The 27,419-nt window shown below is 47.2% G+C and overlaps 1 protein-coding gene across 1 annotated transcript; it reads left to right on the top strand.

The window, feature by feature from the left end:
* The first annotated feature begins 847 nt into the window (after positions 1-847).
* Positions 848-21,747, top strand: TMEM245 (transmembrane protein 245). Its single transcript, XM_032961455.2, has 16 exons — positions 848-1,448; positions 2,427-2,544; positions 3,001-3,099; positions 3,701-3,799; positions 3,900-4,202; positions 4,543-4,712; positions 6,548-6,735; positions 11,795-11,888; positions 12,758-12,856; positions 14,006-14,143; positions 15,414-15,536; positions 15,882-16,027; positions 16,815-16,915; positions 18,309-18,483; positions 19,724-19,918; positions 20,652-21,747. The coding sequence occupies exons 1-16, from the start codon at positions 888-890 to the stop codon at positions 20,680-20,682; spliced, it is 2,640 nt and encodes an 879-aa protein (XP_032817346.2). The 5' UTR covers positions 848-887; the 3' UTR covers positions 20,683-21,747.
* Positions 21,748-27,419: the final 5,672 nt, after the last annotated feature.

The raw sequence follows: 27,419 nt of genomic DNA, 5'->3' as shown, positions 1-27,419 counted from the left end.
TGTAATTTGCACAGCTGACGCTGTCTGGAATGTCTAAGGCCACGTCATTACCTTCCCCGAGTTTGCCTGCTTAAGGTTACATTTTCCTTGAAGTGAAACACATCCGATTAAGTAAAATTGATTTGTTTCGGATTTTTTTTCTTTCTTGCAAGCATCAATTTTTTTTGCAGTGTTTTCCACTGAAATATAAGGGAATGTTAAATGAATCCCGGGGCGAACCCGGGTAGTACAGCTAGTTAGGTTATACAACTGAAAAACAAAATCACGTACTGTATTCTGTAAAACTGTTCACAGTGGCGTACTGGCTACAAATATAAAAAAAAACATTCGTCAATAACACCGTGGTCTTAAAACTAAGTTATCATACGCGACGTTTCGGGCAGTGGCCCTTCGTCACAGCATACAGAGACGTTAGAGGCTGAAGGCCAACTCCAGGTGCGACTCCCGAACTCGCACGGACGAGGACGGAGAATCGATCCGAGCCGGGACTCTCATCGTGAGCGGCAACGTCACCCCGAGTGACAACCACCCCACCCCTCCCACCCCAAACACCCACCCCACCCCTCCCACCTCTCCCACCCCACGCACCCCACCCCATCCACCCCACGCACCCCACCCCTCCCACCCCACCCCTCCCACCCCACGCACCCCACCCCATCCACCCCACGAACCCCACCCCTCCCACCCCACGCACCCCCACCCCTCCCACCCCACGCACCCCTCCCACCCCACCCCACCCCTCCCACCCCACGCACCCCCACCCCTCCCACCCCACGCACCCCTCCCACCCCACCCCACCCCTCCCACCCCATCCACCCACCCCTCCCACCCCACGCACCCCATCCACCCACCCACCCCACCATCGTGCCCCGTGAGAGGCGGTCGCGATGGAGGATTCTCAACCCCACCACCACCACCACCGCGACCAACAGCCACCGCCGGCGACGCCGTCGGCTCGCGTGGCTCGCCAGGCCGTCTACAACACGGGCGCGCTGCTACTCGCCGCGCTGTGGTGCGGCGCGGCGGTCTGGCTCTGCGCCCTGCTCGAGCAGTTCCTGCGGCCTCTGCTCTGGGCGACGCTCTGCGGCTCCTTCCTGCACCCGTGCAAGCGCGCCCTGGCGGCGCGGGCCCGCGCCTGGCTCGCCGAGCTCCGCGCGCGCCGCCGGCCCCTGGCGCTCGCCGCACTCGCGGCGCTGCCCCTGGCGATGTCCGCGCGCCTCTGGCCCCCAAAGCCGCCGATGCCGGCGGCCCTCGGGCCGGGCCCGGCGTGGTGCCGGTGGCCGGGCACGTGGCGGCAGAAGAGGGGTGCCGGGCTCGCCGTGCCGCCGCCGCCGCTGCTGCTGCTGGCGGTCGGGGTGACGGCGGTGGTGGTGGCGGTGGTCGCGGAGGTGCTGGGCGGAGTGCGGGAGACGTTGCACGGCGTGTTGGGGCTCTTCGACTCGAGACGGGCGAGTGTTGTGCGGCGTGTGTTGTTGGCGTTGGGCTTCTTTCGGACCGTACACACATGGCCAATCGTGCTGTGTGTTTGGAGAAGCTTTGGCATGCTGTGCCTGTTCGTCGTCATTGGCGGCGCTCGCTTTAGCACTGCGCTGTAATTGTGGGCGTCGTGGCACGGTTGAGTCAGAGAGACTTGATGCTGATTTGTGTACGAGCCATTGTGACGGACACACAAACAATGTGACCGAAGTGTGTTCGGCATGCCACGACTGTACCGTATAATTGGAAGGGGTTTTAGAAATATCCGGGGAGACTTTAAACATAATTTTCACGGTTATTTGTTTTTAGTTGAACTTGTAGTAATCACTGGTATTGATCCTAGGGTTGTTCTTTCCCAAGGGCTCTATGGGAAGGGATGTAATAACGGAATGAATGTTATGGAGATTATGCCCGAAGTCTCTGTTAGAGCGTGTGGAAAAAAATGCATTGCTCTTTTTTCTGACTGAGGGCGCTTGAAGGGATGGATCTCAGTAGTTTAGTGAATTTTTTTTTAAATAAGCGTACAATAGGCAAATAACAATTTTAACATAACTGGGCATACAGCACGAAATGAAATCCACAACACAAATCCGTACGTGTCAGCGTGTTGGACAACAGAGTAACACCACTGCCAGCATCAATCATTTGCTGCCAGAATTTCAGATATTCGCCAGGCTAATCCTGAAGCCGTCCACTGGCTGCACACGCCATCCTTATAAATATAAAAACGTCGCTGATTAACTCCCCCACCATACAGTATAATAATGCAAATCAGGGACCTCATTTCACAATCATTTAAAAAAAATAAAACATTATTTTGAAATAATTGCAATGACGGCAAAAAACGCGAAATTGCCGCGTCTGCTTGTTGTCTGAACATAACTCTCAATGCTCTTTGCTCAGGCTAACTGTGTTTCCGTGTCGATGGGTCTGCTCTCACGCTCTCGTAGGTGTGGAGCTTCGTCTGCGCCTACCTGCTGGCCGTTCTGCTGTGTTGGAGGCCGCGCACTCAACCCGTGCTGCAGGGCCTCGCCTGCCTGCCCTGGGCCGCCCTGCTGCTACATCTCGGTGCGCAGCAATGTGATGCCACGTTAACAGATGGATCGAGAGCGGCCCGAGACACATCGATGACACTCCCAACACACCGGGAGCACGTGACGCTGGCCCGTTGTGCCCCGTCCAGCGGCCCTGCCGGCGAAATCCGATCAAAGTTAACATGTGATGTGCAAATGTTTACGGCGTTGTAGTTATTGCAACGTCATTTAACTATACATTTATAATTGTATCTCGAATGCTTTTTTTTCTGTTGCTCTTCCAGTATGAATAAATATTAATTATTAGTTCATTCACTACAGTTAACTTGACAACAACAACATAAGCCTGCCATACGTTTTTTAATCATTGCAGCTTTACAATATATAACGCTTATTAGTCACATACCATGAAACGGCTTTGGTAACAGCGCCGAGCTTTAACGATCAGGTGGCTCGCTGCCTGCCACACTCTCTGGTGGCTTGTTAACAGTGTCTCTGGCCGGGAGTTGGCGGATACCAGCCCTGCTACTCCTGCTCACCCTGCTGCTCGTCGGCTGGCTCAAAGAGAGTGGCAGAGACGGTAACAAAGGTGTGTGCACTCATTTCTTTATAGCCTCGCCGAGTCCCCCCCGGTTGCTCTGTAGGCGTTTTATTATGGACTGCACCAAACCCACTGTCCTAACATTTAGCACATTGGAGTCCTGGGATTACATTTGCAACTGGGTGACATCAGAATATATTTGCTTGAGAATAGCTGATTAACTTGTTTTGTTGAACAGAGCATAGTTTCCGATTATACCTGGCTACATTCACACTGTTTTGTGATTGTTTTTTTGTGACGAGTCTTCGTGTTGGGCCTTTATACACTTTGAGGTGTCTGCTAGAGGGGTTGTATTTCTGAACGGAAGAATGTGTGGTTGTGCATTTAAAAAAACAATTCCCGACATTGCCAAAACTATAACGTAAATCAGTATAATTTTTATCAACTCAGAAATGTTAATATTTTATTACATTTTTGTATGATTGTTTACCAATCTCGTGTGTTAATTTTTTTCTGAAGTATTAAGTTTATTAAAGTTGTTGGTGATGCGCCTCGTCAAGAAGGCATGCTAAAAATGAGCATTTCTGTGTTAGACTTGAGTCGTGAAAGATTCGGTTGCTGGAATACCGCGTGGCTTTCCTGTGGCCAGGAGTGGGGTTTTCAGACCTTCTGGTTCAGATGTCTACCATGGCCACCTCCATCACGGGGTTGGGAGCCTCGCTCAAGGAAGCCCAAGACTCCTCTGCAAGTAATATCCTTCTCTCCCCTTGCTTTCGCTCCTTGGTATTCACACGTCAGTTTCATTGTTCAGTTTATTAAGCTCTGCTTTTTTTCTCTCACTTTTTCAGAAGCTCATTCAACAGAACGCTCTGAGTTCACTTCAGCATCGTTGGCAGCAGACCAAACATCGACTTCGTCACCTCAAAATTCTACGCTCTCGGGTGAAACCTCTTCCTCAAACCGTGCAGCACACACCCCAGCGCGACCTCCTCCTACCAGCTGGACCCAGGGACCTCACCGAGTGCTGTGGCTGACGCACAGGCGGAAGTGCGTCAGTAACGTCTACTTCGTGACGCTGCTCTGGGCGATCGTGTCCGTCCAGATTTGGCTCAACCTCTGGATTCTGCAACTCCTTCCCATTCCCATTTCCAGTGAGTGTGCACATGGGCCACGTGAGCTTTATCATCTACTATAATTACAATAATAATAAAAAAACACTAATAATGTACTTGCATTTTAATAGGCATTGTATTGCAAAAGAAGAGCACACAACAACTTCAGGAATGAATTTACTTTTAAAATTTTTTAGCGTTAACCTTGCATTCTAACTTTTACGTTACAATTTCGACAACTAAAAATGCTGCGACATGCTAACGGAAGCGATGGATAAAAAAAAAGCGGCGATATTAACAGCACGGAGGTGCTGTCCGTCGATGGCTGTCTGGATGGTGTTGCCGTCGTCTCCACTGATGCCGGCTGTCTCGGGCACAGTATGCCTGCTGATGAAGCTACTGGAGGCGTTCCGGGTGCGGGAGTTTGTGGTGGCGTGCGCCGGGCGCTGGCTCTCCCGCCTGGAGAGCCACGTCGAGGAGCGGCGAGAGGCCCTGCTGCCCCGGCCGATCTACGGCCTTGGGCAGCTCCTCTTCAGTGCTGACCGGAAGGTGCGCCCCTTCATCTCGACCGCCGCTCTCCTGCAGCTGGTCTCAATGTAACAGGAACGGCTGTGCCCCGTGACGAGCTTCTGCTCATAGAGGTGGGGGGGGGGGGGCGCACAGCCTTAGTTATTGGCCATAAAATGTGAGGCATCGTTCCTTAACCTCGAACATGCCGACCGTCCGTAGGAATGAAGATTTGGATACACAGTCAAATTTATCGGACTCGTGTGACCTCGTTTTGCATGGCGAAACGTTTATTTTGACGCAAGGTCATTTCCGCACCTGAACGTTTTATCCTTTTGAGTCGAGTTTGTGACCAAGGGCTTATTATGTGAGCACCTGCATCACCTCCTGAATAGAACAGAGTGACAACAAGGTGTAAGTGGAAAACGTTAATAACAACACCTTGCAATTTCTCCCGTGGTGGCTATTTTGGTCAATTTCACGTTGTTTTTGCTTTCCTCTTTCGCCACAGCTCCAGGGCCGTATTGATAACGATTTCGAAAACAATGATCTGCCCGAGCCAACTCGGCATTATTGCGCACACAGCCAACTTTTAGTAATGCAGAGTGTGTTAGAGCGTTGACCGTCCCAATTGGTGCCTTTGCCACCAGAGAGGATCCAGTGACTTCGCAAATAGAAGAAGATGCCAGGAGAATCAATTGTTGCAGATTGGAGCAGACGCTGGCTCAGGGAGCAGTCGGAGAGAACCCCAGGGGGAGGTCGTTCCAGATCTTATTACACCATGCCTATTATATGTTTGGCATTGCATGTGCTTAATCAGCAGAATTGCTGGAGCCTTTTGACATTATGCGATCACAGTGATGGGTCATATGATACTTGAGCTGTTTAGCGCAGGCTACAAGTGAAACACTCCAACGTTAACATAGTCAAGAATCTGTCATTTACCCAGGACTCGTATAAAAAGTTACTTGTTATGTGTCCGTGTCTTGAGCCGTACACAAATTTTGTCGCAAACAAATATCCCTGCAGCATCGTCTATTTTAATGTTACGGTGGCCTGTGCTTCAAGATCTCACGCAAACGAAAATGATCAGGGATGTGGTTTTGTGATTCTGCCATTGATTTGCAAACCAAGATAAGCCACATCTGTTGGATAACATTACACTTTTTATCCCATGACATTATTGACGAAAACTGGCCTTTGTTTGCCATAACATATTTTACTTGCGTTTATAAAGAATTTTCCCAGGATAACAAAAACTACACTTGGCTTGGGAAAATGCTCCTAGACCTTGAATAGCCTTTCGATATTCGCATTCTTGCAAACAAGTCGTGTTCACTCGAATAGAGTCACGTTGGAAATGCCCTCGCTCTCTGAACAATCATGCCACAGTAATCTGGGTTTTTTTTAAGTGATGGCAACTTTTCCTTGCCGTTCTCCCACGCGTTATTTTGAACGCTGCTGAATGTGGTGCCCACGGTGTGCGTGCGTGTATGTGTGCGTGCGTGTGTGTGTGTGCTCAGCTGCGGTGGTGTAGTGGGGAGCGGCAGTGCAATGGCTAACGCGCTTCTGTTACAAACCCGGCGACCCGAGTTCGATTTCTGCTTACAGCCAACATCGGTGACGAATATCTGAACCGGTCCTGGGCCACCCCTAGGTCGACTGAGCCTCAAATGATACCTGGTGTGGTGTGTAAGCATCTGCACTGGGGAGCCAAAGGCGGTCTGGCGTGGTGCGGGCCACCCACCTCCTCGTGTTGCTCGCGAGCAGCACTTGCTCCAACAGTCTGTTAAGGCTATGGGGGGGATTGATTCACGTGGTTTGCTACGTACGGTGCGAAAGAAGTTCAACATACATACATCTTTGTCTTTGCTCAGGTGCTGGGTTGGCTGGAGTCGTCTCTGGACAAGCTGATCAGCGTGCTCATCATCCTGCTGCTGCTGGTGGGCACGCTGCTGCTGGGGCTCTTCCTCACCGCCAAGGTGCACCAGGAGAGCAAGCACGTCGTGGCCGTCACACGCAGCCTCATCAACGAGACGCTTGCCCAGCACCCCGAGTGGGCCAAGTGAGCTCGCCTTGAACCCCCCCTCCCCCCTGCCGCCCCACCTCCCCCCACGCTCCGCACCGCTCACGCACAGAGGCACAAATGTCAGAAACTGGACACGCTTGTCCATAACACTGCCTTAAAGCAGGACAATAATATAGGTGACATTTCAAGCGGTGACCTTTCTTTTGGAATAATAAGACAAAAACATTGCTGATGTGTTCTCACTGGATATCTCCCTGCTATAAAGAAAGGCATTTTCCAGAAATGTAACCTATCGTGAGTTTTTCCTCTTTAAGGCAGTGTTTATTGATGAGTCTTTTGAGTTTGTGTTGATGGTGTTTGTGCACCCCCTGCTAATGTAGCATCGCAAACGATATTTTGTTTAATTTTCCGTATGTAATATATATCTTCGCATTTATATGGTGCTTATAACTGTCTTAGCAATTCCAAGCACCCTGCCTCACATCTCAAACATTCAAAGGCGACACCAGGAGCAGCTGTCCCTGTGCTGGTGACTAGTAGACATTAGTCACTGTGCTGGTGACTAGTAGACATTAGTCACTGTGTTGGTGACTAGTAGACATTAGTCACTGTGCTGGTGACTGGTAGACATTAGTCACTGTGTTGGTGACTAGTAGACATTAGTCACTGTGCTGGTGACTAGTAGACATTAGTCACTGTGCTGGTGACTAGTAGACATTAGTCACTGTGCTGGTGACTAGTAGACATTAGTCACTGTGCTGGTGACTAGTAGACAGTCACTGTGCTGGTGACTAGTGGACATTACTCACTGTGCTGGTGACTAGTAGACATTAGTCACTGTGTTGGTGACTAGTAGACAGTCACTGTGCTGGTGACTAGTAGACATTAGTCACTGTGTTGGTGACTAATAGACATTAGTCACTGTGTTGGTGACTAGTAGACATTAGTCACTGTGCTGGTGACTAGTAGACAGTCCCTGTGCTGGTGACTAGTAGACATTAGTCACTGTGCTGGTGACTAGTAGACATTAGTCCCTGTGCTGGTGACTAGTAGACATTAGTCACTGTGCTGGTGACTAGTAGACATTAGTCACTGTGCTGGTGACTAGTAGACATTAGTCACTGTGCTGGTGACTAGTGGACATTAGTCACTGTGCTGGTGACTAGTGGACATTAGTCACTGTGCTGGTGACTAGTATACATTAGTCCCTGTGCTGGTGACTAGTAGACATTAGTCACTGTGCTGGTGACTAGTAGACATTAGTCCCTGTGCTGGTGACTAGTAGACATTAGTCCCTGTGCTGGTGACTAGTAGACAGTCACTGTGCTGGTGACTAGTAGACATTAGTCACTGTGTTGGTGACTAGTAGACAGTCACTGTGCTGGTGACTAGTAGACATTAGTCACTGTGCTGGTGACTAGTAGACATTAGTCACTGTGCTGGTGACTAGTAGACATTAGTCCCTGTGTTGGTGACTAGTAGACATTAGTCACTGTGCTGGTGACTAGTAGACATTAGTACCTGTACTGGTGACTAGTAGATATTAGTCCCTGTGCTGGTGACTAGTAGACAGTCACTGTGTTGGTGACTAGTAGACATTAGTCACTGTGCTGGTGACTAGTAGACATTAGTCACTGTGCTGGTGACTAGTAGACAGTCACTGTGCTGGTGACTAGTAGACATTAGTCACTGTGCTGGTGACTAGTAGACATTAGTCACTGTGCTGGTGACTAGTAGACATTAGTCACTGTGCTGGTGACTAGTAGACATTAGTCCCTGTGTTGGTGACTAGTAGACATTAGTCCCTGTGCTGGTGACTAGTAGACATTAGTCACTGTGTTGGTGACTAGTAGACATTAGTCACTGTGCTGGTGACTAGTAGACATTAGTCACTGTGTTGGTGACTAGTAGACAATCACTGTGCTGGTGACTAGTGGACATTAGTCACTGTGCTGGTGACTAGTAGACATTAGTCACTGTGCTGGTGACTAGTAGACATTAGTCACTGTGCTGGTGACTAGTAGACATTAGACACTGTGCTGGTGACTAGTAGACATTAGTCACTGTGTTGGTGACTAGTAGACATTAGTCACTGTGCTGGTGACTAATAGACATTAGTCACTGTGCTGGTGACTAGTGGACATTAGTCACTGTGCTGGTGACTAGTAGACATTAGTCACTGTGCTGGTGACTAGTAGACATTAGTCACTGTGCTGGTGACTAGTAGACATTAGTCCCTGTGTTGGTGACTAGTAGACATTAGTCACTGTGCTGGTGACTAGTAGACATTAGTACCTGTACTGGTGACTAGTAGATATTAGTCCCTGTGCTGGTGACTAGTAGACAGTCACTGTGTTGGTGACTAGTAGACATTAGTCACGGTGCTGGTGACTAGTAGACATTAGTCACTGTGCTGGTGACTAGTAGACATTAGTCACTGTGCTGGTGACTAGTAGACATTAGTCACTGTGCTGGTGACTAGTAGACATTAGTCACTGTGCTGGTGACTAGTAGACAGTCACTGTGCTGGTGACTAGTAGACATTAGTCACTGTGTTGGTGACTAGTAGACATTAGTCACTGTGCTGGTGACTAGTAGACATTAGTCACTGTGCTGGTGACTAGTAGACATTAGTCACTGTGCTGGTGACTAGTAGACATTAGTCCCTGTGTTGGTGACTAGTAGACATTAGTCACTGTGTTGGTGACTAGTAGACATTAGTCCCTGTGCTGGTGACTAGTAGACATTAGTCACTGTGCTGGTGACTAGTAGACAATCACTGTGCTGGTGACTAGTAGACATTAGTCACTGTGTTGGTGACTAGTAGACATTAGTCACTGTGCTGGTGACTAGTAGACATTAGTCACTGTGCTGGTAACTAGTAGACATTAGTCACTGTGCTGGTGACTAGTAGACATTAGTCCCTGTGTTGGTGACTAGTAGACATTAGTCACTGTGTTGGTGACTAGTAGACATTAGTCCCTGTGCTGGTGACTAGTAGACATTAGTCCCTGTGTTGGTGACTAGTAGATATTAGTCCCTGTGCTGGTGACTAGTAGACATTAGTCACTGTGTTGGTGACTAGTAGACATTAGTCACTGTGCTGGTGACTAGTAGACATTAGTCACTGTGTTGGTGACTAGTAGACATTAGTCCCTGTGCTGGTGACTAGTAGACATTAGTCCCTGTGTTGGTGACTAGTAGACATTAGTCACTGTGCTGGTGACTAGTAGACATTAGTCTCTGTGCTGGTGACTAGTAGACATTAGTCCCTGTGTTGGTGACTAGTGGACATTAGTCTCTGTACTGGTGACTGGTGGGCATTAGTTTGCCAGTAGGGGGTGATGATTGCAATGTGTAATCCCAATTGAATAAGTCGATGCAAGTTTACTTCCAGTGACGCTTTTAAAAACGAAGTTAATACCTCAGTGGGCATTGTCTGTTAGGATGGGGATGGTTTATTTTATTTTGTATGTTTTTCGGGTGATTTCTTTTACTTTTCTTGTGCTTTTCACTCCTTTCGTGTTTTTGTCTTTGTTTGTGGTTGTAACGTTCTTACCCTCCCCTACCGGACATCTGTGAAAAAGAGCTTTATTGCTAATTGCATCCTTCCAGTATAAATACATATTCAGATTTTGGCTCAAAGGTCACAGTGCTGAGCTGGCGTCGCTGAGACCTGGGTTCGAATCCAGGCCGCCGCCCGCTGATTACACCAGGTTCTCAAGTGTAGCAAGCTAATGGCTTCAGCTCAGTGACCAGTCCCTGCACAATAAGACACGTTTATTGATTTGAAGCTTTCGTGACTGCAGGAATCCATACTCTTTGGTTCTTTCGGTAAAGTCACGTAGGTTGAAAATAAATCACGACGTTTCGGGCACTTTTTCCCACCTGATGATGGACGCTTGTGTTGCGCCCGAAACGTCGTGATTTATTTTATTTTATACCTACGTGACTTTACCGAAAGAACCAAAGAGTAAAGAGCCATTATGTTAAATTTGGTTTGGACTTTGGGTACAATTCCAGCTCTGTGAAGCGATGGTCATCTTTGCACAGTTCCTTACATTTTAACTCATTATTTTTGCGTGTAGTGAATACATAAAATGGCATATTGATTTCCTCTGTGCAAGTAAATTTTGGCTGAATGCCAGACCCCAGAGGTCACTCTTAAAACTGCAGATAGAGCAGTTGAGCTGCATTTAAAGAAAGCTAAAACAACACCTTGTTATCGCACCCTGACCTTATGCAAAAAAAATTCACATTTAGTATAATAACGTGTGTTTTACCTTAACAGTTTTACACTTATTCTTGGTTCTTTCGGTAAAGTCACGTAGAAGGGAAACAATAAAATAATAAAAATTAAAAACAATAAAATTCTCACGACGTATCGACTGCAACACAAGCAATCATCAGGTGTGAAAACCACAGCAAGAAAATTTTAAAACTTTTTTCAAACTTTTTATAAAATTTCTTGCTGTGGTTTTCACACCTGATGATGATTGCTTGTGTTGCAGTCGAAACGTCGTGAGAATTTTATTGTTTTATATTTGTATTATTGTATTGCTTCCCTTCTACGTGACTTGACCGTAAGAACCAAGAATATGAATCCCTGCAGTCACGAAAGCTTTAAATCATCAATTTTACACTTGTATTGCTTTTCATTCGTGTGCTACAAAAACAGCTGTTGCAACAACAACAACAAAAATCAAACATTTTGGATAACGTGTTTAATATGGAAATACAGTCAAACTTCATTTATCCAGGGTCAAATGGGGCTACGGGTTCCGCGGTTACAAATATCCGAAGTCCCAACCTAAGATTCACTCATTTATCCAGGGAGGGGGGGGGTGACCACGGATACCCCCAGATCATTGAAATAATTTTCTAAATAACTCCGTTTATCCGTGGTCCCAACCTCGGATTTTTTTAAATTATTTGCCGAATAACTCAATTAAACAATGGTCTGGACCCCGGATATTTGGATGGCCATGCCCCCCGAATAAACAAATTAACGGATAATCTGGTCAGGGATAAACGGAGTTTGACCTCAAACTGACACAGCATTAAACCATGATGTGAAACTACTGTTTTGTCACAGCTGGCTACCAGAGGCTGAGGCGGAAATGCAGAAAGCCTTGGACTCGGCGGCCAATAGTGTCTATCAGTACGGCCGGGAGTGGATAACAAGCCGGGTAACGCAAGCTGCTCTTGTAGGCACCGATGCGGTGTTCCTCCTTAGGCGTCGGAACCTCCATCTGTTTTTATGTTGTGCTATGAAGAAGGGGGCCATTTTTTTATTTTATTATGTTTTATTTTATTTGTGTTACTTTATTATTTCCCTTCTACGTGGCTTTACCGAAAGAACCAAGAATAAGGGGGCCATTGCTCGAAACGTTACCTATTTTTTTTTTTTAATAATTCTCTGCTATTGACGAATGCGTTGGGTTTTTTTGTAGAATGTGCTCGTGCACAACTGTCGTCGCAATTTCACCAGATAATGTGGTGAGCAGCGCTGCGGTGATTCATAGCGGACGCTTAGCGTTGTCGTCGCTGCTTGGGGTTAATGGGAATTAATGATGGCACTGTAATTGAGTGGCGCAAGACGCCTGCTTGGCACATTAATGTTTCCACACCGGTTCGATGTGGATGCTTGACACCAACGATTCTTTTGAGATTGTTGCATGCTCCAGTTACAAAATATGAGTTGTAAAAATTGCTTTCTACCTTTGATATAAACTGTCTCCCCTGTTAAAGATTACATGAACGTAAATTCATAGCACCTCAATTTAACTTGGCAGCCCGCTCTTTGTCATTGACCGAATTCGTACATTTCAGCAATCTGCTAATTGGCACTGGTGCGCGTGTGTGTGTGTGTGTGTGGCATGCGTGCGTTGCGTGGGTCACGTGTTGGTGGTGTATGGCTGGTGTATTGCTTGGGTCGCATGTGCGGTGCGTGGGTCGTGTGACGCATGGGTCATGCGTGGACTGGATTGTGTGTGCGGTGCGGGTCGGGCGTGCGGTGCGTGCGGCCTGCCTGTGCGTCGGTGTGTGTGGTATGCAGCTGCGGAAGATGCTGGGCGAGAAGGTGCACAACACGACACGCGTGGAGAAGCACGTCCTGGAGCTTTGGGACCGCCTTTACCAGTCTTGGTTCATGCACGTGTGTGTTTGTGTGCACTAGTGCTGCCGAGGTGCATGCCTGTGCCCCTGTGGCCCGTGGCTGCCGGCATTCCACACGTACATCTTGCACTGTGTGCCTGCCAACTTAGCCGCCGTTATACACGGACACTATCACGTAGTGCCTGTGCATTAAATGACTCCGTGTTGCTTATTGTTAATCACAGTCTCCTGCAAGCCTCCCTTGCGCCTCAAAGTTGTGTTAAACTTAATAACCCCCTCTTATAATAAGTAAGGTCGTTGTGAAATTGTCATTAAATATTAATTCGTACAGTTTAATAATGTATCATCCGTTACAACTTTTGAGAGTTATTGTGCCAACGGGCGACACTCTGAATCCTTTAAACTCGCACATTTTGTGTTGAACTCAATTTCGTTAAGATCGCATTGGACCCTTTATCATCACGATCCATGGGCAGATAGTCCGTAGGCGTTCACTGCACGTTCGTAATTTGGGGACCCTTCATCAGATGATTTAAAAAGGTGGTGGTATTGGTCTGCGGACCATACTCAAGCTACACTCCTCCAACACTAGACAAGCTGCTGTTGAGCTCAAATAGAAGCAGAGGGTCTCACACAAAGCCTGTGTGTGAGGCCTTGTGCCAAGCGGCCAGCAACAAACTGCACTCTTGAAGGTGTAGAAGATAAGAATTGATACATTTCTGAAATTCAACAAGGTTCTAACAACTTGGGTGAAAGGTGACGTTGGGATGGAATTCCAGAGTGGAGATTGGGTGGCTCTCTCGTGTGGTCAAATCCATAATTGGCGGGAAAAAATAGTGACGGAAAAATAGTGCGGGCTGGAAAATCATAAGTTTCGAACAATACACAAATATTTGTATAAAAGCACTCACCCTTTGTGTATTATGCAAAAACCATCAGCAGTTCCTGAAGAACTGGATTGTGCGTCTCTTGTTTCAGGTCACCATGAAAATCCCCAAAAATAAATAAATATACATTTTGATGGTGGACTTGCACTGCTGCCTGTCAGTCGGTCACATTCACACAACATTTATTTTGAATTTGACTAAAGACAAGAGGACCAGAATACAGTTCTTCAGGAACGGCCAGGGCTCTTTTTTTTTTTTGTTGCATTCCACACAAATGCCGAGTTCTCTCTCGTGTGCTGCAGAACGGGACGGCGCTGGGCCGGAGTGGGAGCCGTGCGGAGAGGGCCCCCCTGGGGCGGCAAACGTCGTGGATCATGGACGTGCTCGACTGGCAGGACGTGGCCTCCTTTGTGCAGGAGAACATCTCCGTTTTCCTCTCGGTGAACCTCACAATGGATCTTCTTTGCTAAATTGCCACGCTTTCTTGGCAAACTCTGTCATTAACAAAAAAAAAACTCTGTAATTGCAAATTCCCTTCCTCATTGCACGTTGAAGTGTTCACAGGTTTATGATGAAGGGCCATTGCCCAAAACGTTGCCCGTTTATATATTTTTTTTTCCCTTGTAAGACCACAGTGCATTTTTGCTCAATGTGTTTTTTTCTGTAATTGCAAATTCCCTTCCTCATAGCACGTTAAAGTGTTCACAGGTTTATGATGAAGGGCCATTGCCCAAAACGTTGCCCGTTTATATATATATTTTTCCCTTGTAAGACCACAGTGCATTTTTGCTCAATGTGGTTTTTTTTGTCACGAGTCAATGCAGTATCACTGTCATGGAAATGCTTTTGGCATTGTGTGCCTCGAAGGCAGGATCGTTTTCGTTACGTGAATGTTACGCTATGTAAAGTGAGGGTTATGACCCCTATCATCAGTGTTTACTTGTTTCAAATCTGATTTGGTTTTCTTCAAAAAAATCACTTAGAGGTGAAAGGCACACAGTGTTACATTTTCCAAGGTTGACCAAATATGTGTCCACGAAGTTTTGTATTTGACCACCAGACACTGCGTCGGAGAGATTCACACACGGGTGTTTAATAAAACAGTTGCTCTGCACGGTGGCCTGCTTGAGCTGCAGCATCGTATCGAATCTAGCTGCAGTACAAGTACGTCAATTCCTCGTTTAACGCAGCAGATGCGTTCCTGAAAAGTGCCCCGTTAAGTGAGGAATTTCTGCATATACACTACAGGGCATAAATAAATGAAAACAATACAAACTTTAATCGCCTTCGCTCAATAAAATCAGCCTGCAGTCATCGCATGGCGGGACAAAGAACTGTGATCAGAGTACACCGACGCGTACTGTAGCATTCCATGCGTGTACCCAGAATTCCCATACCGCTCAGTCGCTCAGAAACCGCTTTATAATGGGCGCCCAAATAGAAGAACTGCGTCATTGCAAAAACGTGTTGTGTGAACACGCGTTAAGAGAGTACCTGCTGTATATCGTAGGATGCCAGGAAGAATCTTGATTTGAAGCTTTTTTCTGTGGTTGTCTCACCTGATGACGGTTCCTTGTGTTGCCATCGAAACGTCGTGACCTATTAATTTTCTATCTACGTGACTTTACCGAAATAACCAAAGAGTATGGATGCCAGGAAGATTGACATGACCCCTGCCAAGGTTCAGTTCGATTCTGTGGCTGCTCTTAGATCCTGGAGTCGCTGTGGGTGGTGATGATCCACAACGTGACTCTGCTGGTCTCCATGGCCACCACGCTCCTCACGCTGCTGTTCTATGGGGGCACGGCCATTCTCAACTTTGTCCTGTCCACGGTAGGAGAGAGCACGACAAGATAATGCGTACGTTTCATTCCAGACGTTGCACCCATAAGGAAGACTGCCTCTTTGTTTAAATGCCTTCAAATGCGCTCACTCACTTTTTCTTTCACGTAATAAAAGATTTAATCGAACGCTAAAGTCGGACAGTAGTCGTATGGCGATAGGAGTATTGTCCTAAGTTGGTGTTCTGTTAACAATATGAGAACACGCAAAAGGCTGAGCACATGACTTTAAAATAGCAATAAGCTTAAGCCATTGTAACCCTGTGCACTGTTTATTTGGTAATAGAAACCACCCACCAGAGAAATCCCTGCACTTAACGGTCGTCTTGCCTGACAGGTAATCTTCCTGACTACCCTTTTCTACCTGCTGAGCTCCAGCAATGAGTACTACAAGCCTGTCAAGTGGCTCATCAGCCTGGCCCCTCTCTCGCACAGTGGTCTGTCTAGCCACCTCATCGGGCGTACCGTGGAAGACTCCATCAGGTGACTCGAGCACGGTTTTAGCTTTTCAGTTTTGTTTACTCTCATTAAGCCATGCATATTGTCTACACTGCATTGTTGTCCCACGCTTTTATGTGGTCTGCAATCGCATCCTTACTCACGTTGATATCTCAGAAGGCCCCTTAATTCTTGGACTCTAATGATGTACTGCAGCAGAGGCTCAGTGTAAGTAATATTTGGTGAAGAGGAAAACATTGCCATCTCATTACTGTGCGATTATAACGGTTTAGGAAAATCCTCAGGCTTCAAACTGTTCCCCTGACCAACCTGTTCCCCTGACCAAACTGTTCCCCTGACCAAACTGTTCCCCTGACCAAACTGTTCCCCTGACCAAATTGTTCCCCTGACCAAACTGTTCCCCTGACCAAACTGTTCCCCTGACCAAACTGTTCCCCTGACCAAACTGTTCCCCTGACCAAACTGTTCCCCTGACCAACCTGTTCCCCTGACCAAACTGTTCCCCTGACCAAACTGTTCCCCTGACCAACCTGTTCCCCTGACCAAACTGTTCCCCTGGCCAAACTGTTCCCCTGGCCAAACTGTTCCCCTGACCAAACTGTTCCCCTGACCAAACTGTTCCCCTGACCAAACTGTTCCCCTGACCAAACTGTTCCCCTGACCAAACTGTTCCCCTGACCAAACTGTTCCCCTGACCAACCTGTTCCCCTGACCAAACTGTTCCCCTGACCAAACTGTTCCCCTGACCAAACTGTTCCCGATTTAGCTGCAGAGAGACGAATGCATTCTAAATGGTGTCGTCTTTTCACAGGGGCGTGTTTGATGCCTCTTTAAAAATGGCATCCTTTTACGGGCTCTACACCTGGCTGACGCACACCATCTTCAGCATTAATGTGGTCTACATCCCTGCAGGTGAATTCCCTCGTGCCCTTACGTCGGCGGTAAATGGGTTTCTGGCTTGGAAAATTGTCAGACGTGCGGTCGCAGCTGCGCGCATGGTTGGCAGGCTGATGGAATGACCAGCTGCCAGGCATTCACTTCACGACTTGGCCAAATCTTTCTTGGCCTGACATTTCTTCCAACTCTCCGCATCGGCTGCATTTGCTGTATTTTTTTTGTCGTTGGCCGCTGTGTATATCGTGAGCCGCATTTCCTATCTATTGCCTGTTCTCTCATCCATTTTAACCTCCTAGAAGGCAAATACATTATATTATTAATACAACTTGCATACATTATTAATGTTTGAATGTTACTTCGTGGTATAAAATGTGCTCGGTGCGCGTGTACCTAGATTTATATTATTTTGAAGCCAATATAGTAACATGGCCGATTCCTCTTTTGCAAGCGGGATCATTTTTGCAGGTGCCTTCGATACTTTCCTCCGATATCATATATTTCCTTATTTCAATACATGTTGGCATCATAGTCGGAGAGTAAAGGCAGTCCTAATTTAATTGTAGATTACACGATAAATTGTCTTATAAGTAAAATAGTTATTTAAGATACACCGCGTGTAGCATATTATTTGACCACACCGTTGCCTAGCGGTGATAATTCCCAGAACGCTCCGGAGTGGTTCAGCACAGACATTTCTGACTTTGGCGAACACGTTTTGCCAGGCGTTGAACCTTTTTTGCCGAGAAGGTAGCGAGCCGTCCTCCGTGCTACGAAACAAAAACCGTTGTTGACGCTCAACCCAGGCATCGTTTCCAAAGTTCATGCCAATCCCTGTGACCTTTTTTTCGTTACCCCCACCCTTCCCAGAATAGCTCCTCAGCAGTTGTAACATAACAGTTACGATCATGCCACCTACTTGGGGCTGCGCCTGTTTGCTTTTGCTCAGGGGTAGCTTTAAGCCTAAAAATGCCAATAACCAAATCCTGTAATGCTCGATAGAGGTAGAGTGCGTTTACACAATAGGCACTTGATGCACTGATTCTATTATGACCGGAGGATGCCTCCGTGATGACTGAACAACTAATGGAGTTACACAGGAAGGGTCGCTTATTAATCTGAGGAATTAACCTTATAAGAGGCATTGCCTGATTGTAATGAGTCAATGTTTGTCCTGCTGATTTGATAAAGGCCTAATAAAGAGAAAGTAATATTGTTCCATATAGGTGGTAGCCATGTGTGTGCTCGCATGCTGATGTGCGAGCTTAGGTTTCTGTTTTTAGACATACACTGGGCATGTGCACGCATCCTAATAGTGTGTGCGCACGGTACCGTTACGTACGTGCTGTGTCGCATGTGCCAGCGTACGTGCGCCCTCATGTGTGTCCCCCCCACCACTGTATTCCTGTAGCGATAGCGGCGTGCCTGGGTGCGGTGCCGTTCCTGGGAACGTACTGGGCGGCCCTGCCGGGCGTGCTGGAGCTGTGGCTGGCGCAGGGCGCCCACGGACAGGCGCTGCTGCTGCTCACTTGCCACATCCTGCCCACGTACTTCGTCGACACGGCCATCTACTCCGACATCTCAGGGTGGGCTGCCGTACTGCCACGCTCCCACCAAAGAACCCACATCTCGTGCGCATCTCTGCATTGCGAACGAGATTAGGCCATCAAGGAGCTAGAGACGTTTTAGAATTCGCTCGTCGAGTATAGTGTCAGATAAAGGTGGTGGTGCAAATGCTTAGCGCATCGCACTACGAACCTTGCTGATCTAAGTTCAATTTCAGGGCACAGCTAACATTGGAAAGCGATGTGAGCTAGTACTCGGTCTGCTCTACACCAGCCTGCACTGACTAAAGCGGTGAAGCATTGTTGAACAAACTCCTCTGACCAGCATGGCGTAGTAGGGAGGCCTTCATCCAGTCGTGCATTCATATAGGGCTGTCAACTATTGTTATTATCGAGTATATTGTTCTTATATATCAATGTAAATTATTAATTGGGTTTACCCTTCTCCATGTATAGATTGCACAGTAAATAGAATTGCACAGCAATAAAAAATGTTGTAATGTACATGTCTGACATTTTTAAATGATAGCCTACGATATGGAAATGTCTTGGAATATTCCCTACAGCCCCCTCGGTTGTGGTTTGACCTGATAACCTCTATGTTCTTTGAATGCTAAAGCAAAAATCAGTTCCCACACTTGAAAGCAAATATGTGTTGCGGTAGCCCATTATTCATAGAGTGCACAATGTATTCCACGAGAGTTCTGCTATATAAAACCCTTGACTATTTATTAGCAAAACTCAAAATGGAAGCATTCAGCAGCTCTTCATCTCTCTTTCGCAATTCAATTTCCGCACCTCTGATTATCACGGTTGGCTACGTACAGTTCAAAATAAGTTCAACATACTTACATATGACTCTCAATACAAACCGTGCATCTTTTGATAAGACACGAGGGATCTATTTAGTATTTTGCTGGCCTTAACTCTTTCCCGTTCCGATACATCTGCAAGTTGCAGTGTGGGTCCCGTTTACCTCTGAATCCCGGGGTTCATAAGCGGCTCGGTGTTAATTTTATTTAGAGAGGGGTAGCGCCCGTTGTTTTTATAGACATTTTACTCACCGTAGCGACATGACCGCACTCTGATAGCTGGTGCCAAACTGTGCCACATGTCCTTCCGCATAACCTTGTGGGAGCCTCGATACCGTTGAAGTTCTTTTATTTTTTCTTCCGATTTAGGAACGGAATCGGAAGAAAAACCGATGACGTACACACGTACGTCGTCGGAAAGGGTTCATCGTGCGTTTGTGGTGGTGCAGAGGCGGCCACCCGTACCTGACGGGGCTGGCGGTGGCTGGCGGCGTCTACTACCTGGGCCTGGAGGGCGCCATCGTGGGCCCCATCTTGCTGTGCACCCTCGTCGTAGCCGTCAACATCTACAGCGCCATGCTGGCGAGCCCCAGCACGCCGCTCTACACGCCAACGGGCTCCTCGCACATGCACTTCTTCAGACGGTGGGCACCGGCGCCGCTGTGCGTCGGCCGTGCTGTCAAGCTCGCGGCAACTTTGCGCTTGCTGCTCGCGTATGCGCTCGCTTGGACATAACCGTGGCGACGGTGTGGTTATTAGAGTGCTTTGGACCCTCTCTTTACTGGCTATGAAGAAGGGCCATTTCTGGAAACGTCACCTATTTATATATATTTTTTTGTTCATTTAAGGGCCAGTGTTATTGCAGGATGTGTTGGTGCTTTTTGCTATTTTGTGCTTGTGCACCACTGCCGACGCAGAATCACAACGTCATTTGTTTCGGTTTTCAATAGGGATGTTGAGGGGCATAAGGAGCTGTAGGGGGCATCGCATCCCATGTTGGTGCGGATGATTTTAGTTGAGTTGCCACTGTTTTACAGGGTGAGGGTATGCATGATGACATTTTTTTGCCGCATATGCAAGTTTTTCTTTTTGCCATGTTTATTGATGATTGCTTATTTTTATAGATTTCCATTGCTAATGCTACAGCCATTAATTTTTATAGAATGTGATGAGTCTTAATTAGCAATTAGCCCAAGGTTGTATGTGCCTAGTAATGTTTAAAAGTTTAATAAACAAATATAGTAACTGAAATATTAATTGAGCGTAAAATGTGTTGCATATTAATTTAAATAATTATCAAACCCATTTTTATGCATCCTGCACGATTCGTTTTTTAAGTGTCTTGACATGTCTGTTTTATCTGGTTCAATTTTCCAGGTACATGTCTGAGTGCCTGGACCAGGACTGAGGGAGTCAGCTCGCTGCTGCTACTGGTTTTGCAAACTCTCTTTCGTCAAGGCCGAGGATGATGCACACGCTGGTTTTTTTTTCTTAAACGGTGAGCACTGGTGGATGCCAACTCACTGCTGCTCCCATCAGCAAACTCCCGGCATTTGGACGCTACTGCTGCTGCCACCTGCAGTCGGCGCTGGGTAAAGGTCAGAGTCTTTTTCTCACGAGGGGGAGCGGCGACTCATCTTCCAAGACGGCGAGAGAAGGAGCACTACCCCTGAGCTCGGCGTCACACGACACACAGGCACCCCACCACACCCCCCACCGTGATATTGGCGCGTGACTGAACGTGACGATTTCTGCGTGAACTTTGCAAGCGGCTGTTGCCGGGCTGCTATGTTGTTCGTTGCACTTCTTTGGTATTGTGGACGCGTTCAGTCGCGTAACAGGTGGCGGCTGTGGCCGGGAACGCCATTGCGCCGGGATGTTTGTAAAGCACTTGTTACGGAAGCTAGGGATGTGCACAGCACTGTGGACTTTACGAGGAAATGCATGAATACATACACACACCGGCCTGCTTGGAGCCAAAATCGCTCGTCTCCTGTGCCTTTGGTTCGCCGTGTGAGCGCAACGGGAATTTGTAGGTTAGTGTCCTGCATTTAGGCTTGTGGTGAGCAGCACAATTTTGGTGCAACCCCATAATTTTGGGGCATTTGATGTACAGTAATTATATTTTCCTGGCTGGGCCGAGACGATCGCTTTACCCTCACAATGAAGACTGGATGAAGACGAGAGACCTGGCGTCAGATCCCAGTAACTCTGAGGCATAGCATCGGTGTCCAGGAACACTGTGGTACTCCGGTGTATGGTCCCAAGGCCACTTGCAATGCTCTTTTCGTGCGGATGCGCTTGTATGTTTTAAATCGCTGTTATAATTTATCATTATTTAAAATTGCATTGAAGTGAAAGTTTTCGGTAAGAAATTGCGTGCAATTGAAATGGCTTCAACGTTTCCATGCTACTTCATATAGTCGTGCAATATTGAAATTAATAAAATCTTCTTGCAATCGTTGCTTTTAAATCATGTTTCTTTATGCCAATGTTTTTCGGTGTTGTTGCTGTAGTGTTCACGGTGAGTACTTCCTTTGCATGATGAGTTTATGGTAAAACCCGTGTCACCGTGGAGCTCATGTAACCACCCTGCAGGTTTGGTTTCGTTGCCCATGACGAGCACGTCTGAAAATGTGCACGGGGGTCTTTTCACGTGTTTTGCCGACATGTAGGCCCATTCAGAATTAAATTGACAATTTTTACTGCTGAGTGTTCCAGACTTTTACGTCCTAAACACAGAAGCTTAAGCGAGGCATGTTTCGATCAAGTGAAAAAAATAATGTTGCATCAAAGTTTTACTCCCTGATAATAAGTTGTTAAACAAAAATGACGTGTATATATACATTTTGTCACGTGATTAATGTGGTTTTCCATTCCCCATTGATCACCTTCGCACGGCACGTTGGTTCACTTCAGGTTGCCGTGTTTGAACAAGCACCCTGGGAAGGTAGCTGGCTGTGTGTGTACATGCACACTTGTTGAACTGGGTATTTTTGTAAACCGGTGTGTGTATTTCCTGATGGTGTGTGGTAAGCCGTTGTGAAACGGCCCTTTTGCGAGTTCATCCAGCAGATAGCGATATGTTTGTGTTATCGGCGTGTCGCGTCTTCCCCCCCCCCAGCACAATGTTCCATGCGGCTCAGTTAATGTTTGCTTCTGGTTAAACATAGATGAAACCCGCGTTGGCGTGTTTGTACCGACAGTCAGCTCTATTCAGTTCCTGTTGCTCGCCCTGCACACCCGCATGAGTGAGCATGCTGCAGCCAGCAACTCACTAAACAAGCATCACATGGCCAGCATCTCCACTGCACGGCAATCTTAAAAACACTACTACTGCCAAAATCGTGCATTTTACGTAAAACAAATGTCCTCCCTGGGCTGCTGGTCTCCTGTAATGAAGGAACTGCATGTACTGCTGCTGCTGCATCGCAGCGTTGATGGTCGATGAATGTGCGGTTTTATTGTTGCATGATTATCACGGTGTTGCCAGACTGAAGTGCGACCTAACGAACGGCAGAAGGCTGGTGAAATTATCTATATGAGCACGTACTGTATGCTCCTGTAAACTACTGTGTTTTGGGCGTGTCTTGTGTGCATATAATGTTACACTGTGGTGGTAGTTTACTGCTATTAGTGTTCACTGAATATTAACGGATTTGGTGGCCTGTGTGATGCTTTCGCGGGGGCTTTGTCGCGTCCGTTAGACGTTCCGCCAAAAAAACGGGTTTTTTTTTCAAGATGAAGTAGTGATGAATAAAGCAGTTGGAAGTGAAAACAAAAACCAGTTTCCCTGGATGTTTACAAAACAGCAGGCAAGGAAAGCGTGCTGTTATCTCGGCCCAAATGTGCAGGGTGACGCCGATCGAGCGGATCTTCAACAAGCGTTCTCGTGCCCGCAAATTCCACGACGCCGTTTCGTATTTGCGCGCTTTTGAATAACCCCCCCCCCCCCAAAAAAAACAAACAGATCGCGTGTTTGGCGAGTGAGAGGAGGGCGGAGAGTGTGTGCAGGTCGAGCCTTGTTTACGAGCGATCGGCACCGAGATCGAGCGAGTGTGCGAGACGTCCCTGCAGGGGATGCATCTTACACCCCCACCCCACACCTTCGGATCGCACCTCGCTACCGCTGGTGACCGCGCGTTGCCACAGGGGTCACGAAACCGAACCGTGGCACCCGCTCGTGATGGAGCTGGGTTCAAATCCCGGTAGCCAGCCGTAAATAAATTCTATGTAAGCCAATTTCATTGAGCTATTATCACCTGTGGCCAGGTCGCTTCTTAAAAATAGCTCGGTGGGCTTTACCTGGTAAAATTAAATATAGTTTAGTTTTCTTTGTATTTTTTTTCGTGATTTGCTTACCTTTCTTATACTCTGCACTCCTATCGTGTTTTTCTTTTGTTTGTTTGTTTGAACGTTTTGACCCACCCTGACTGGACATCTGTGAAAACTGGCATTAAAGCTCATCCGATTCCTCCAGTGTAAATACATATTCTGATTAAACCGGGCTCTCGACTGTAAGCAAGGACGCCATTGAGGGCACATTAATCATCACGATTAAGTTTGCACTTGGAATAAATACTGTGGCTTTATCTAACATTGGTTTGACTGCCGTCTTGAGGAATATTTCTCTGGCAGGGGCATGCAAGGAAATGCGCCCCCCTAATGCGGATAGCAGTCGTTTGAAGGGGATTTCAGAGGCGTTTCTGTGATGTCTCCTTCCGTGGGCCGTTCTATACGCCCACGGTTACACCGCTCTGCCAAATTTCCGGATGGACACTTTGTCACTTGACATAACGCCGACAGCACGGTTTGCATAAAGTTAGGGAAATGCGAAAGAATGCTCCTGTTACTCTCGCTGTCGCCTTGCTTGAGTCACCTCACTTTGCATCGCAGTGCGTATACTGAAGCCCTGCTACAATGCGTGGGTGTGTAGTTAGTCTTGCGTCGTTGGATGTGCCATCAGTTGCCTTTGGTGTTGGGATTTTTAGCCCCTAGCTGGTGACGAACAGGCTGTGCATAAAGTGTGAAGTTGTTTTTGGTGGTCACATGATATCACCGCTTTTCGTGAAATGTTTCAGCGTGTTGTTATAAAGTAGACGGTGCATTAGACCTATCAGTCAATCAGATTCACAACCAGGTGAAAACCCAGCGGTGTTTATTGTTACTTCAGGAACCTCATGCATGCGATTCATTATTCACGGGATATTTTTTTTCCCCTTTCGCCATGGAAAATGCTGCAGTGGCTTGCGTCAAACTTTACGGCCAAACGATAAGCCCAACTAGTGGTAGTCGGACGGGCGATAGCTTTTGCCCTGTAGTGCTCGTTGTTGTGAAAAAATAAATAGCTTCGGTTTATAAACACTTCTCAAAGGACCTTTTAATCCTTTTTTGCGGCTTGATGAGTGGTGCCCCTGGCGTTCCCTGGGGAGAGGAGGGCGCAGTGGTGGCTGGAGTGGGGTCAGCGGCTGGCTTGCGCTGGTGCCAGATTCTTATCTAGCGTGGGTGTGCGTGCAAGCACCCCCCCCACCCCCCCCGTACATCACTCATCCAGGCCGGAGGGGGAGGGGGACCGACAACCCCCAGCAGCAGAAGCAGCCCTTGAGCGCAGGGCTGGCTAATCCACCGAGCTGTATATTTTTGTTGCCAGGATTTATTTTAACTGGATGTATTTAAACTGCCAGAAAATGACTGTTAAGGAAGACGAGTGGCGCTGTTGCGTTTGTCGAGTTACTTAATTTTTTTTTCATTATCGTGTAAATGCGTGCATTTTTGTGATAAACATCGCATTATAGACGCAAGATGGCGAGAAAAGCAGTGATATTTTTTTTGTAATTAGAAAACCGTACCTAAGTTTGCTTGTCGATTATAAATCCCACGGCAGGACTGGGTCCCTCCAGGGGCGATGGGCCTCGGTGCAGTTGCACGGCCTGCGCACGATAACTACACCCACCACTGATTCGCTCACTGGGTAACAATCTCTACGAACATTTGAACCTTTTTGTGAATGTCATGATTCATGAAACCCAGTATGTAATTTGTAGATTTCTGGTTACGGTCATGTTGCAACCAAAGCGCAGGGCAGTTCTGAGTAATCAGAGTCGTTAGTGGAGGTTAACTTTTGTCTCCTGAATATATATCTGGAACAAGTCGGTACCCACACTGTTATGTTTGGAGTTGCCTTTTTAATGAAAACAGCAAAGGTCATGGAGCCCACGGTGAATGGGTTACCTGGGTGGGTGGAGCAACACTCCAGTCAAACCTGCTCTGTTGAATAGCGGTCAACAATGGGGCTTAACGATGTAACGATCGTGTTTATGTAGCCACCATAAACGTTCAGAACACGTATGATGCGTACAATTATACATTCTTTGGGGACCGCAGTGGGAACGCATTTTAAAGCGAGAAGTTACCTTTGGCCATGTGTTTGCTTTATCTTGCCAATTTTATGAGAAGTGAGCTGATCAGAACAAAACATGGCGAGATTGGTCCACAGTTCTGTAAACTTTCTCCAACAAATCGTGCTGGTGAACGCAACTCTGGAAAGCTACTTTGCCGATAGACAAAGACATGTTTTGCTTTTATGCGAAGCTGTGGATATGCTCACAGCGGCGACGCGGTGGCGAGATGTTAACTCCCTCGCCTGGTACACACGAGGTCGTGGGTTCGATCCCGATCCCGACCCTGACGCCTGCTGTATATTTGGAGTTTTCGGTGCCTCTCTCCCCGTGGTCGCGTGGATTTTTCTTCGGGTCCTTCGGATTTTGCCTCCATATTTAGAAACGTGCGTTTAGAGTATTTGGCTGCTATACATTTAAACATAAGCCACTTCGTTGAGCTATCATTTGTGGCCAGGTCGCTTCTGACAAAAGAGCTAGATAGCTCAGTGGGCCTTACCTGGTGAAATAACGTTTTCAGTTATATTTTTTCATTATTTTGTTTATTTCCGCCATTTCAGCAGGGGCCTCGGTCGTGTATTTTTGTGGAGCACACCAGCGCGCGCTTCATTTTCAGCATTTAAATTGTATTAGCAATAAATAGTTTGTGTTTATTTGGTTAATTGTAAGCTGGCCGTGTTTTTGTAAACCAAGTAATTACATTTGTGGGGGTGATTTTGTTTACTCTGGCACACAGGAAAATGATGGCTTGTTCCACATAGGCTTCATTCAGTACCGGTACTGAAAGACGCGCATAGAAATGGTTGAAGACGCAGTGCAACAGAGAGTTAAGGGAGGTAATTATCTTCACAAAGGGTTGTAGATTATTGGAGCAGCCAGCCCTGTCAGTGCTGCGGAGGCAGGATCCGCTCATTTAAAACTCATTTGCATTCTTAGCACAGGATTTGTCCTGGGCTCGCACTCAGCTGGAGTGAGTAAAGCTTCGACTGAATAAGGGTGAAAATAACAGAATGCTTGTGTACGTAACAATTCATCAACTACACAAGTGGCCATAAAAAAGCAACCCTTATGCAATAGGGAGACTTTTTTTTTCTAGCCTGATTTTGCGAGAGTGACAAACAGCCCCATCCCATCCGTCAGGAGGCCTGGGCCCCAAGGGCGGTAACGGCAACAGCAAAAAAAACCGTGCCAGAGACAGCAGCAATTAGCTACAGCCAAGGTTGGGGGAGATTTTACTAGCTCAGATCCCAACAACCTCGTCCCACCAGCCCCCTCCCTGGAGACAGTGCTGATGTGATCTGCCCTTTTTCCCTGCACGCCTTGGTGATCAGCTTTCCCGTCTCCGTCCTCCCTATCCTCCCTGTTGGATATTTAGTATGGTATCTTGAGTGAACTTTTGGGATGGGTCCTGTCTTACACTCCCACATGATTGTGCAGGGGTGCTGGGCATAACTTGTTTAGACTGCACATGCCAAACTCTGAACTTGCAACAAAGTATTGATGTCTGAAACGTAGCAGTTTAATTGACAGATTTGTTGGATTTTGCTTACACAAGCCCTGCTTAAAAAACTTACACAGTGCAAACCGCCTCGCGTGCACTTTGTAAGTTTTTAAGTTTTCCTTGAACGTTCATCATTGCCACTCATCAACCTTCAACAAACATCAGCATCATCATCTCTCAACCATTATCTTGCATTGCATATGAATCGCCGTCCATCTTCAACCCACCACCATCAACATTGATCAA

Source organism: Petromyzon marinus, chromosome 2 (genome assembly GCF_048934315.1).
Source record: "Petromyzon marinus isolate PM22_M1 ecotype Great Lakes invasive population chromosome 2, UKy_Petmar_22M1.pri1.0, whole genome shotgun sequence".
NCBI lineage: Eukaryota > Metazoa > Chordata > Hyperoartia > Petromyzontiformes > Petromyzontidae > Petromyzon > Petromyzon marinus.
Note: the sequence above shows the minus strand (reverse complement) of the source record. Positions and strands in the feature narration are given on the sequence as shown.